Here is a 13,612-nt window from a genome sequence, read left to right as displayed (position 1 = left end):
CAAGTTTTAATGTCACTGACAGTTACTTCAATTTTGCTCACAGTATAGATTCATGAAGAAATTATTTTCCCAAAACAAAAATACATAGGAGTCAAACTAGAACATGTTTATAAAAAGAAGGTAAAGTAAATTTTAAATCACGTTTTCAGCAACAAGGCAGTTCAAACTGAATTGGAAGGAAACACCAACAACAAAACCAAAAGACAAAAGTTTAAAGTATAAAACTACATATAGGTCCCCTGTTTAATAAGAGTAAGAAGAAGTCGTCTATATATACTAGCAGGTGTTTCTCTGGATTCTTGTTCTGATAAAAACAGATGTTGGTTCTCCACGTTTGGTAATATTAGTGAAGTATAAAACTAAATGTTGATTCCAGTTGTTCTGGGTTGAGTTCTGCATTTGCACAATATAAAGCTAAATGTTGATCCTCCATGTCTGATTCTATAGAAGGTGGCATTTTCTAAGTTTGTTCCAGATTTGTAAACTACCATGTAAACCAGTGTTAAAAACAAGTAAAAAATGAATAGATGTTGATTTAATATCTTATTCTACAACGAGGTTAAAGAGTAATAAAGTATAAAAAAGAATACGTTTGTAAATATGTTCATAAATATTGATAAAAAAAAGTGCTACAAAAATCTTTAAAACCTGTGAAATATCCCTTTAGTGATGGCTTTTAGTGACGGATTAAACAACCAATAACTGGCACAGTCAGATTTCACATCAGCCAATCAGATTGATTGTCCCGCCCCTTTAACTGCACCGCTGAGATTTAGCTCAGATTGCGTGTAACAACTCCCTTGAGAGGTGAGAGCTGACGGTTGTTCCGTAAATCCCCTGTAAGATTGTGTTAAATTCTACGAAGAATCCTGAAAATTGGTAAGACAATGTTAAAATAGTATCGCAGAATTAATAATTCAAAATAGTGAATGTGGTTTTTCTTAGATCTCAGAAAGCTTCTGTTCTAACAGCTGACGTCCGGAAAAAATCCCCTGTAGTTGTGTAGCATTAAGCATCGGTGAGTAATCGCACGGGCTCAGCCGTTGGCCCAGTAAATTCGCTAAAAATGGGCTAAAATACCTAATAACTGTTCAAATTTAATAAAAAATAAAATTGTATTGTAAACTTTATATCATTAATATTGTGTATGTTGTATTTGTCCTATGTAAATTTACTTCTTTTTCTATTAGTACATGTTTTAATATTTCGACTTTAATGTCATGGTCCTGTAATGTGCTCTTATTACTTAGGAACTTTCTGTTCTCTGTAGGGCAGAGCTAATGCGGGTTTCTAATCCACATTTTGAATGTTAGATTTAGTCTTATAGATGTACTTTGGCACTTTTAGATTGAAATTTGAATTGTTGCTTAAGCTTTGTTGATATTAGCATCCTAAATTTTAAGATACTTTACTTTGACCTTCTTCCAGGTCAGGTTTTTTTTTTTTATGGTGCACTTTTGAAGCATCGTGCCCAGAGACATCAAGATCACCCCCACAAGAACTTGGATGGCGAGCCCCAGCCCAGAGAACCGAGTGAACCGGTAGATGGTGACCCGACTGGTCACCAGCCCTGAAACATTAAAAAATATTTCACAGACACATTGGAAAGACTAAACAAACTTTGAAAGAACATTTGACAGAAATCCAAAAGACTGGGTTATTTCTTTTATTAATTTTATTTTTAAAAAGCTCGCAATTTTTGTTGTGGATCCACAAATGTTGTCTATGTTAAATTCTACTTTTTTTATATATACATTGTGTGCTCTTCTCTATTGTTCACACCTAGGCTCACCCGAATTTAGAATCTTCTGATCAGGCCCAACTTCCTTTATACTTCTGTAGTGTTGGTATTAGTAAAGTAAATTAACTTGCCATCTACTATTAAAGGTATTTAAAGTAACCCGTCTTGTGGGTTACAAACAGTTTCTCTAAATCTTGCTCCAATATTAAAAGGTAGGTCCCCCAAGTTCAATAAGAATAATAAGAAATCAAAGATTTACCCAAAATCTGGTCAGAAGCGTCTTGTTTCCTTCTAACTTTCTAAAAATTAACTCAACATGGACAGTGCTTGAGCTGTTTTGGTTCACTGACACACAAAGATCCTGTATGTTTTAAATATTGATGAAGGCGCCGTCTCATTACAAGGCTGTCAGCTCGTTTGAAGTGACGAGCCTCAGGGCGATTATGCTGGGCATATTGTCTGCCTTCTTACTGCCTTTATTCTTCAGCCAATACCAACGGGAAGAGTTGTCATCAGGCATCCCTGGCAGTAAGACTTCTCCCAAAAATTTGTCCGATCCCTGGTCATCGCTCCACAACTGGAAAAGACCAGACAGGTTCAGTAGCAAATAACACAGGAGGTGATTTGTTGTGTTAGTGTAACCGGATCCTTTTCTGCGTTGTGCTGGTTATTGAGTGAACAGGCCGTGACGCAGTTTATCTTTTAAAAGATGATTCTTGGTTTATTTCTCTCCCGCAGGACAACATGACAAAAGGGGTGGGGGGGAAACACCTCTCACAACTTACAAAAAAAACTAAATAAACATTTTTGTACAACATACCTGACGAGAATACAGACAAAACAACCGTGTTAAAGGCTGCCTGCTCCAAGTCCTCTCCCGCAGGACAACATGACAAAAGGGGAGGGGCTAAGGGGCGCAAACAATTTAAAGACAATACCACAGAAGAAGAAATAAAAGGGAGGGGCTTCAATCTAACTCCATATGTTTCAGTAAGATAAGGAACAAGACAAATAATCAAAAAAAGACATTTTGTGTAATTATAACAAAAGAGAATTACAACCAGGTTACATTAGAATAGAAATTTTTGCACAGGCTGCAATTAATTTAGTGTTTTTTAATTGCGTGTAATTAAAAGCACTTTACATACTGTGCTGTTGTACATGTGTTGCATGTTTAGCCCTTCTACCCTGGTCTACAGTTTTTTGAATATGTAATAAATATATATTAGTTTACCACCGTGATGTGGAAGCATTATTGTTACATAAATTTAACACCTATTTGTGGGGTTGCCAGGCTTGCCAGTACTTGTGTACATGTGCTTTTAAGCATTTAGTTTTTTTTAAATATGTATAGGGAAAGCCTTTCAATTTACCATTTATGTTGTTCAGAGAAATCCTGACTCTGCTTTGTTTTAATTTAAAGTCTTTTTTCTGCCTTCTGATGTTTTTTCATCCCTAAAAACAGTAAATGACTAAAAACACCAGTAAGCCTTGGCAGTAAATACCAGCCCCACTGATCTGAGACTAATCACTGTCACTGATTTTTCAACTTACCTGCACTGTTATGGGCTCTGCGACCTTCTTCCTGTAGAAAATGGCGCTAAATTCAAAAACCGGGGTCAAAGTGTTCTTGGTGGTGGACTTCACTGATTGGTCCTCGCAGGAAATGATCACATATGGGTTTATGCCTAAAAGATGCATTTAGTTTTATTTCTGTGAATTATAAATGAGCAGGACTCGTTTGAGAAAACATTCTCTTACCCTCCGCCTGGTCTTGCTGACCGATCTCAGCTCTGTCCACATATATGTGAGTAACAACTTGAGGATATCCACAGAGCGGAGTCCAACATTTAGGCTGTGGTTTGTCCTTCAACAGCTCCCTGAGGGAAGACATGGATAGAAAACATGTTTCTTAATATTCTGACCTCAATCAAAAGGCAGCCAGTCTGACTAAAACATATTTCATGTGATAGGCCAAAGCAGATGCCAATGCTTTAATGGCATCTACTTGGCCTATTTTAAAATTTTAAAACTATTTTAAAATAGGCCAAGTAGATGCCATTAAAGCATTGGCATCTGCTTTGGCCTATTTTAAAATAGTTAGGGTAAAATAGTTTGTTTTCCCTCAAGGCTTTGAAATACATGATGGTTTACCAAAATGTTAGTTTAAATCATTTGAATTTTCTGTGCCATCAGTTTCTTACCGGCAGCCGGAGTCCACGTCCGTGTAAAGCCGGAGCATGAACTCTCCTTCTATGAAAGGCTCGTAGGTGGTCGGGATGACGACATATCGGCCCTGTGGCAGCTCGATTCTCTTGAACACCGTCCGAGCGTTAATGTAGGTGAATCCATGCATAATTTTTAGCGTCTCTAAATTGTGCAGACGATACTTCCTGTTCACTTCCACCTGGAAAGGAAGCCCAGGTTGTACACTCGTCACTGCAGCTTATTTCTGTGCATGTACACTGCATAGACTAGACGGTACAGTTAGGGTTGCCATCGGTGCCATATTATATAAGTGATCCCTTTATATAGTAGGCTGCCCCAGTCATTGTTTCACTCACGGTGTGGGTGTTGCGATATTGTGCCCAACTGCTTTCTGGGTAACACAGACCAACCGACACTCTGCCGCCGCAGTCTCTGTCTCTCTTCCCCCGCCTCCCCCGGCTTTAAATGTACAGAGGCTGGTCCCTTGGTAACCCTAGTCGAAGCACCCCGGATGAATGTCTAAAGCCGCTTTGTTGACATCAAGAATGTCAACAAAACAGTCCGACTCCGGTCTGCGAGGAGAGCCGCGACTGGGCCGGGGCGTGGCCGGACGATGGTCACCCTTCTCCGTTCGCGCACAGCATGTTCGTGGAGAACGTGGTGCTAAATTACCCAAGTACATTCTAGACCAGTGTTTCTCAACCCTGGTCCTCTGCGCCCCCCTGTTTTGCATGTTTTAGATGTGCCTCTATTCCAGAACAGCTGATTCAAATGATTGCATGACCATCAAGTACTGCAGAAGCCTGTTAATCACCCCGAGATACTATTCAGGTGTGTGGCAGAAGGGAAAAACCTAAAACATCCAGGACAGGGGGGCGGTGAGGACCAGGGTTGAGAAACGCTGTTCTAGACGGTCGGTAGGTAGATAGGTCAGTCAAACTTTATTAACAAACCAGCGTTCTGACAACTATCCCAGCATGAACCGCGCGCTTCTTCTTCTACGGGCGAAAATGAAGCCGGCGGCTGCTTACCGTAGTTGCTAGATCTGTTGTGGCTCAATATTGGTGCATATATAAGGCGCACCGGATTATAAGACGTACTGTCGGTTTTTGAGGAAATTGAAGGTTTTTAGGTGAGCCTTGTAGTGCGGAAAATACGGTAGTTTAACTATGATTAGAATATATTTGCTCCCTTTCATTTGTTTTAGTTTATTTTTTGTCTGACCTAAATCAGACAGATAACTTGATAAACTGCTTTCCAAATAATTTTAATTTTTAAGGGGATAACACTTAGGAACACCAAATTTAACTGCAGTAGTTAGGAACTAATATCATGTACTAATGAGTAGTTAACCAGTACTTACTGGGGAACACAAGCGAGCCTTATTAGTCATCTGAGTCCAGTTAATTCAGATGTTACCAATAAATCTATCAGAGCCTGCCAAAGATGGGAGATCAAATGTCCCAAATTGTTTAAAGGCATAGTGATCTTAGTGTATTTAGACTGTTGACTTTGAAGAAAGCAAAATTGCTTTAAAAAATTAGCTCTCTCATTATTCTGGCATTCACCAAATAGAAAAACATATGGTGATCGTATTGGACCTAAAACAGGAAAAGTTTATTCTGATTTCATGTCAGACAGTGAGAAAAAAATATGTCTTTTAATGTATTGTTTTAATTGTACATACAAATATATAATCACAGCTTTCCATTACAACTATCCACCGGTGTTTGCCTCACTAAAAGCAGAGTCCTTGTTTTTTACAACAGAGAGTTGTATAGATGATTTATGTTACCTTTACGATGGTGAAGCCGATGCTTAGATTGTCTCCTTGACCTTCTTTCCTGTAGATCCTTCTGTCTTTCTGCTGCAGTGAAATCAGGACCTCGTCAGATTCTTTGGTGACATCAAACAAGTACTGGAAGAGAAGGGAAAATGCATTAGTTTTAAGTTGTTAGTTAGTATGTGTAGATAGACTGACAGAGTTTCTCCAGAGCCTTCAGCACCTGTGGGTTCTGCAGAAATGTCTCCATGTGGTTGGTACAACCACCGGAGCGGTTCAGCAGGGGGTCGCTGTTTTGAGTCCATTTTCCAAAATGCGCTTCCTCATTCCAGTTCTTATGGATGCTCACCACTGAGGTGTTCATTAGATGGCAAATATCCACTTCATCGAAGTTCTTGCACCAGTCTGTGAATGACATCCTGTTGATCCAAACAGAGAGCGCATCGATACTGAACAGTTAGGAATCAAATTAAAATGTAATCAGAGTGTAATCAGAGATCCCGACCCACCAAAACTCTCCATCGTCTGCCACTGTGATGCCAAGGTTGGCCTTTTCTGTGTCATCGACCTTTGACCATTCTTCAGAACTGACAAACAACAATCAAAGCCAAAAAGGTGGTTATTTACCAGGAAACTTTCAAAAGATACAGAGAATGTTCCAAAGCGTTCTACTTTAGACAACAACTGTTTCACATGTGTCACCCTGTAACATGGAAGAAATAATGCATGGTTTTTATATTTGTGTCTTTACAGAGTAAATGCATCATAATCTGGGACTCCTTCCAAGTGACAGATTTTGTTGCAATATTCTTAAGAAATGTAACTGGATTGGTTGTTGACAGATTGCTCAAGTTGTTTCCTTGTCTTATTCCACTGTAAAACTACTCGTCATGTAAGCCACTGAACTTCTTTGGTATTCTGGAAATACTACTGCTTAACCTTTAACATGAAAATGCCACATCAAACCAAGGACATTCTTGGCTACCAGGTAAGTGTGCTAGCAACTGTACAACATGTACTATACTATGTTTTCAAATTATTTTTAAGAATAAAGCTCTGAAAGATTGGGGCTAGCTAAACCTAACTCACTGTTAGGAAAATGACTACCACATGACCCCTCCTGACCTGTCACTCCACGCTCCTATCCACTCAGCTTTACCCCAGGGATTTCTCAGGCGGATGAGTGGAATGGTTTCACTGTTAAAGTAGGCCCGCAGCCTGTTATCCAAATCTACTCGTTTCACGTCAGTGACCGAGTACGCATGGCCTCGCACCAGCCCCTCTTCCGTCCTCGACTCAAGTCCAAATCCCCGAGGCTGTGAAATTTCAAAGAAAATGTTTGATTTTTGCATTCCTGAAGACTAAGGAAACGTAAACAGAGAAAACTTCCAGCGACACGTAGTCACTCACATCAATGGAGGCGTTGATGATTCCATTGTGTTCCCACACCTTGACTAGATTATCAAACAACTTCTCTTGGTTATCTGTCCTGTATGGTTTCAGGTCAATAGTTTCTGCCACAGCTCCAGTAAAATCCACCACAGCATCTGTAGCGTTACCTCCATCCAGGGACTGATAGCTGCCAAAGAGCCTGGACACAGTGGGAGGAGGGACATTTGAAGAGTTGATAGTCAGCTAAAATAATTTGATAACTTAAAATATTAATGTGGTGGAAAATACTACAAATCTGTCTGTGTATGTTCTCCTGGCAACAGTTGGTAACAGCTGGCTCCATTGGATTACCAGACAGACGAGAAATAACTAAGTTTCATCACTCCAAGCAACGTGTCTCCACAGCTCCAGAGTCGGGTGACGGCATGTTTTATACCAATGTATCCAACACTTTGCATTGCGTTTGAGTTGTGTTTACACACTGTCCATGAGCTAATCTGATGACCACATGAAGTGGATATCTGTAGCTGTTGACTCAGTAAGGTGTGACCTCTGCGCAGCAGGTTCCTCTGGATCAAGTGATTCTGCTCTGAGATTTCACATGGCCTACCACTTGGTGGCTGAGCCGCTGTCATTTCTAATTTCTTAGAAACAACCAACAGCTGACTGCAAAGTTAGATCGAGGTTTTGCACAAGTGACATTGTGTCATGATGCCACTCTGAGCTCCTAGTACTGATCTATTCATTCACAAAAGTTTCTAGAAGTGTGTTTGGATTTAATGAATGAATGCATGAGTGAATACTTTCAGCAACATAATCCATGAAGATAAGACACCACAGCATTGCTTAGATGACTCTTGTCTTTGCATGAAGTTATGGACTGATACTTAAAAATTCTGTTTTCCTCTGAATGACTTAAAAAAGTGACATACTTCTTATTCAAATCAAACAAATGTATTCAGCTTAAAGGTCAGGTTTTTCACAGTTTTTTAGTGACACTATAGAGTCACAATAACATATTCATTTATTTTAAGACTTTATATGCAGTTTTATCAGGGCTGCCAGTGAATGTACAGGATGCTGAGGAACAGATTTGGTTTACTGACTTGGCGTAGGCTTTCTCCAGCAGGGCGCTCCAGAACTCATTGTTTTGTTTTGACTGACAGTAGATGAGTTGTCCGTTGATTGTCGGCAGTCGGTCGTCTATCACCACGTCTGTCCACTGACCGAAAATCCAGAACCGGAAGTGGAAAATCCCACCGTAGTTTGAGTCCCACTCCTGCTCCTTCCAGTCAGGAATTACCTGGAAACATGCAAAGACAATAAATTTACCAAACGTCTCGCGGTTTGCCACAATGGCATCTCCTCCAAAGCGATGGTAGTAAACAATTTAAATATTGGATTAGGAAATGGGCAGTCATCCTCGGGATATACATTTGAATTTCTAAATCTTTAAAGTACGGCATTATGGGTAACCTGTGTCTGCTTTACAGTAACAGAGGTTGCGTTGAAATATTTTGAAGGAATGAAACTGAATCAGCTGCATTGTTGTTGGAACAGATCACTTGCACATTTTTCTCTCCTCCACTTTTTCCACTGTTAAAAGCTACTTGGACTTCTTTGGTGTTAAGTTTCTGTCAACTTTTAAAATGGAAAACTGCATACCACAGTTTCGGAGACAAATTGTTACCAAAGTCTTTCTTGTTAGACACTTTCTTGATTTATTAATTTCAACAATAGTCTGAAATAAATGTTTTGAAGTGCTAAAACAAACTTTTTAATTAACTATTTTAAGTAAACTCACCTTCTCCCAGAGTTTTGGTCTTAAAGCCAGGGAGGCGCAGGCAGCAACCATCCAGCAGTTTCCCATACTCCCCTGGTTCAAGTCATGAGAGCTGACGCCCTCTACAAACAGGCGTGGGTTTTCACATATTTCCTAAAACATTAAAAAGTATATATCTACTTTTTGAATAAATAAATCAATGGCAACTTTGATAATTTACCTGGCTAAAACAAACATTTCTACATCAATTTCTAAGTTATGTGAAACTTCTCCAATTAAAATTATTTGAAGGCACAGAATCAGCCTGGTACCAGACCACATTCTCACGTAGGAAAGACTCACCTGATATTTAATTTTTAGGTATTGTAATTATTTTTAATTGAAATTAACTTAATCAAAGAATTTCATGAATATGTGTGTACGTATTCCATCCAGTTGTGTTTGTAGAAAGTATTGGTACATGAGTGCAAGAAGCAAATACATCCCACACTTTTAAGATTTTATTTGTAAAAAGATTAAACACATTTGTCATTTCCTTTTACTTTGAAATTATGTGCCTGGCTTTAACATGCAGTGTTTATGGTTAAGCACAGATTTATTTTAAAAATAAATCCTGAAAGTAACAGGAAAGCAACAAAAAAAACAAAAAAAAACAAAAGTGACAAAATTCATGTGAGTTGCTTCATTTGTTCAAATTAGGAGTCTGTCTTCAGGGCCATGCAGACACGATCAAGAATATTACTTTGTCAGAACAAGAAAAAAAGTTAATCTATGGAGACATAAAAGATTTTAAACATTTCTGGAGTGACATAAACTCACCCCAGGTCGTTTCCACTCCACAAATCGAATTACATCAGGGAGGTCCTTGTAATAAATCGATGAATCGGTGGCCGGGAACTCTGGATCTTCAAACAGCGTCCCGTTCTGGTTGTGCTGCTTCTTCAGCTCAGCGTAGAGCTGATCCTTGTAAGCGACAGACATGGTGGAGATGCTGAGGCCTCACAGCTGCAGATGAGACAGCAGAGGATTCTGGTCTTTATTTGGGAGGAATCAGAAATGATTTAGTCTTGGTGGGATTGCTGTACTGCTCCAGACTGACCCATGACCCTAAGTGAGTCTCGGTGGACTCATTGAGTTTGTCTGGACAGATGAAAAGTATTTATGATATTGGAAAAGATTTGATGCCTTCACCTTTGCTGGCTGTAGAACATAAATGTCGTTACGCTTGATGTGCTTATCGCTGACATTTTACCTGCATACCTGAACGGTGAGGTGGCTTGATAACTGATCATTCAGTATTGACTGAGAATTTATTGAGACTTTTCTTGGATTTACCATTTTTATGGCAAGATTTTAATTAGCTTTTCTTCACTGGAATATTAAAGCATAAAATGTAAAAAAAAAAAAGTCTCAAGAAATGTTGTTTTTCATCTGGCTGTTACAGGTGACGCCATCTTCACTTCCCAGTGTTTCCAGGATGTACGTGAACCAACATAAAGATCAGGGAAAACCATTTGTTTAAGGGGTGCAGGTCTTAATGTTTTTATCTTTTTAATCTCTTTTTCTTTTTTTTAAGAAAAAAATCTCTTTCTCTTTGTCACTGTTTATTCAATGTCACGTGTTGTTTTTATTTTATTTATGTAATGCACTTTGAAATGCGTTGCTGCTGAAATTTGCTATACAAATAAAATTTGATTGATTGATTGATTAAAGACATGTTCATGTTTATTTCAACAAGAGAAACAAAGTAAAATGTACTTAAAGTAAAGATCAAACTGAGGTTCAGTAAACAGTAAACGCTGCTCTTTAGTCAGTATTTTATACCAAAGTTGTGTAACATGTTCTTAAAAGTTACAAATGAAGAACAGAAACATTTCAAAAGCAACACTTACCAACCAGAAAGTCTTATTCTTGTGAAGATGAACTTAGATTCTTTCAATCTTCCCTGAAACTCCACGCCAGGTGTTACAAGTCAGTCCACGCTTAAGCTTCAGAAGCCACAACACGAAACAGCTGTCTGCCACACCTCGCTCTGAATGAAATGAGATTTCCTGCTCTGCTGCTGTGAGGAGTTCACAAAAGCAGGGTCAGAAAACTGGCCTGGCGGCTTTAACAGTGTGTAGGAGTATGCGTCATGTAAAACGACCGATTGGACCTCTGAAAGTATTAAAGGAAGGGGAAACAGAGAATAAACACCCCCGCGTCCTCTGAAGGTAAAACTGGTAGAAACTTGCTGGTCTTATTTAGAAACACACAGAACTCAAGATTATAGTAATCATTTTAGCGTCACAAATACGATTGTCTGTCTATGTTGAATCTTTTTTTAAAAAATCTTTTTTATTGCACCACTGATAAATTGAACTGTAGGAACGAAACAAACGGGCAGGCACCAGTGATCTGAACTCCACTGTGACTCCCACCTGAAGAGATCTGGTCAGGCTAACCACCACGGATCAGTTTCTTTCTCAATATCCTTAGTTCTTCTCTCAAAATTAAATATGTAAATCAAGGAACATGTGAGTGTCTCAGAATTACAAGTTCTTCTTTCATTGAGTTCGAATAAGAATCAAATTGATTAGTCATGTTGTCAATAGCGATGTGCTCTGGAGGGATATTAAAAAGCATGTTCTTATATCTTTCAACAAGTTTACTTTTTTCTACATTTTAATTGCTTTTGTCATGTTGATCAAACTGTATCATGCGAGTTAGGCTTAGGGTCTCTGTTGAATAGTCTCGACCGGCACAATTTAAGGATCATTTCTTATAAAAATGCAAAATGCTTTAACAAGTTTTCATAATATGTCAAGCATATAGATTTTTTTTTTCTAAATCTGTGCTGAACTGCACTGCATAACTGAAACAAACCAGGGTAACAATGCAAAAATACCACTAAAATAACAGTGTAAGTTTTAGAGAAAAAGAAAGAAAAAAGTTGTTTAATCTGAAAGGCATGAAAGAAGAGGAAGGACATGTATTTACTTCATGGTACTAAATTTCTACAAAACAAAGGGATAGGAGGCCTCCTCATTTTATTTTAATACTTTTTATCCTTTTATTGGTATTGATCCAATAGAGGCGGCTGCTAATGTTAATTAAATATTTGGAAACGTGGCCAACACAATCTGAAATATTTCATTCTCTTCCTCTGCTATCATTATTAAAACTACAGACAGACTACAAATTAACGTCATTATTCACAATGTAATAGCCCAGTAGAAATTCTTGCAGAAGGAATCCAAGTAAATGGCAGAAAGCCCAGACAGACTGAGCCATAGGCGAGAGTTGGATCAAGTAAAATGGCACAGGAAGGCAAAGGCCAAGCTAGAATAATCCTGTCAAGTTTTCTAATTGGAAGCAAGTTTTTAAAACCAGAGACTTTGGGGTTGTGTTTCCTAAAGCTTAATGTTGATCAGTTTTATTTGTTCCAAACCCATTTTAGTGTTCAAATGGAGTCCTCTCAGTCTGTGTTCATGTAAAACTGGTATAGAGAGTTCAGTGACACCAGCTGATTTACTGGAGCCTTGTTCCAAAAGCACAAAGGTCCCATGTACACATGAAACTGGTTTTGAAATAAATAAAATAGGCTAACATTAACCTATCTGTAGTGGTATAGAAATATACATAATTCCCCACAAAAAGTTTCCAGGTGAGAAGTTCCGGTTCTTGAAGTGGGCGTGGTGTATATAAGGGAGCTGCGGCGTTCATTCAGGCATGTGTCGTCTTTGTTCTCCCACTGTGTGGCTTGCGTCCGGTGGACTCTGGCAACGGAAAGCAACAAATCGCTGGCTGGTGCATGTTGCGCTGATGTTTTGGTGGTAAAACGCCACTGCACTGCGTTCCTTCTCTTCCTCGGTCTGCGAGTGTGTGTGCATGTTTTGTGGATCAGCAGGTTCCCCACAGTTGAACCATTGCTGCTCTGTCTACGTTCGTTTCCCGGTTCTGTTCGGCTTTGTTCTGCGCCGGCTACGTAAATCTCCCGGATTTCTGCACAATTGTTCTGAAGTTGGACTGTGGCGGCGTTATCCGCCCTGATTGGAGCGGTGTTTAGGGTGTGGCATCGGCGCGCCCGTTTCATCTCCCGCTGTGGCGTGGCAGGGCCACGCCTGGTCTTAATGTTTTAACTTGTATTGTCTGATTTTTATTTTTCTACTTCTGTTCACAGCCCTTTTGTCTTTTTAGTCGGGCTGATATTGTTATATTGGTTAACTGTTTGTTTTTGTTTGCAGTTGCTGAGGTCCGGTGGCGGTGTTGGTGTGGTGACGGTGTCTTCCTCATCTGTGTGCTGTGATTCTGGAGTTTGGGTTGTCTCACTGCGTCTGGTGTTAAAGGTTTTTTTATTTATTTGCTGTGTTTGGTGGATGTCGTCCCCATAGCGCCCCCTCCGGCCGGTAACCTCACTGCTGCAGCTCTTCTGTTTTCTTCTATTTCCTTTGATTTCTTTAGTTTAATTTTTTAAAAAGAAACTGATTTTAAAAACATTTTCAAAAGAATTTAATAAACTTTTTTTATATAATTTTGAAATGGTCTCAGATGTTTTAATCCATGCATAACTGAACCTGTGTGCCTTAAGCAAGAGGCAATATTCTCTGGGCGAAATTCCCAGGGTGGCGTTGTTGAGCAATTTACTAAAATTAAACTTCCACAAAATCTGAATTTCCATCTAGTGTTGCCACATACCTGAATGTTTCTGATGGGGACCTTGCAG

General features: G+C 39.1%; 1 protein-coding gene and 2 long non-coding RNA genes across 3 annotated transcripts in view; 2 read left to right on the top strand and 1 right to left on the bottom strand.

Moving 5' to 3' along the window:
• The first annotated feature begins 615 nt into the window (after window positions 1-615).
• On the top strand, window positions 616-1,580 carry LOC106946352 (uncharacterized). Its single transcript, XR_001424751.1, has 3 exons — window positions 616-879; window positions 946-1,018; window positions 1,429-1,580. It is a non-coding gene; the product is annotated as an uncharacterized LOC106946352 (long non-coding RNA).
• LOC106946350 (calpain-5-like) overlaps window positions 1,435-13,612 on the bottom strand; it is a 26,304-nt gene continuing 14,126 nt past the window's right edge. The window contains exons 2-14 of the mRNA XM_015030626.1: window positions 10,800-10,933; window positions 9,727-9,912; window positions 8,929-9,060; window positions 8,231-8,427; window positions 7,143-7,323; window positions 6,858-7,048; window positions 6,242-6,319; window positions 5,956-6,151; window positions 5,745-5,867; window positions 3,946-4,148; window positions 3,503-3,621; window positions 3,296-3,429; window positions 1,435-2,318 (exon numbers count right to left, since the gene is read on the bottom strand). Of these exons, the coding sequence (XP_014886112.1) occupies window positions 2,139-2,318; window positions 3,296-3,429; window positions 3,503-3,621; window positions 3,946-4,148; window positions 5,745-5,867; window positions 5,956-6,151; window positions 6,242-6,319; window positions 6,858-7,048; window positions 7,143-7,323; window positions 8,231-8,427; window positions 8,929-9,060; window positions 9,727-9,888 (1,896 nt within the window). The 5' untranslated portion in view covers window positions 9,889-9,912; window positions 10,800-10,933 and the 3' untranslated portion in view covers window positions 1,435-2,138. The remainder of the gene's footprint in view (window positions 2,319-3,295; window positions 3,430-3,502; window positions 3,622-3,945; window positions 4,149-5,744; window positions 5,868-5,955; window positions 6,152-6,241; window positions 6,320-6,857; window positions 7,049-7,142; window positions 7,324-8,230; window positions 8,428-8,928; window positions 9,061-9,726; window positions 9,913-10,799; window positions 10,934-13,612) is intronic.
• Window positions 12,520-13,612, top strand: part of LOC106946351 (uncharacterized) — a 31,347-nt gene continuing 30,254 nt past the window's right edge. Inside the window, exons 1-2 of the long non-coding RNA XR_001424750.1 lie at window positions 12,520-12,696; window positions 13,134-13,226. This is a non-coding gene — a long non-coding RNA (uncharacterized LOC106946351). The remainder of the gene's footprint in view (window positions 12,697-13,133; window positions 13,227-13,612) is intronic.

This window comes from Poecilia latipinna, unplaced genomic scaffold, assembly GCF_001443285.1.
Source record: "Poecilia latipinna isolate Pla-1442-1.1 unplaced genomic scaffold, P_latipinna-1.0 Scaffold187, whole genome shotgun sequence".
In the NCBI taxonomy this organism is placed as follows: domain Eukaryota; kingdom Metazoa; phylum Chordata; class Actinopteri; order Cyprinodontiformes; family Poeciliidae; genus Poecilia; species Poecilia latipinna.
This window is presented reverse-complemented; position numbering and strand designations above follow the sequence as displayed.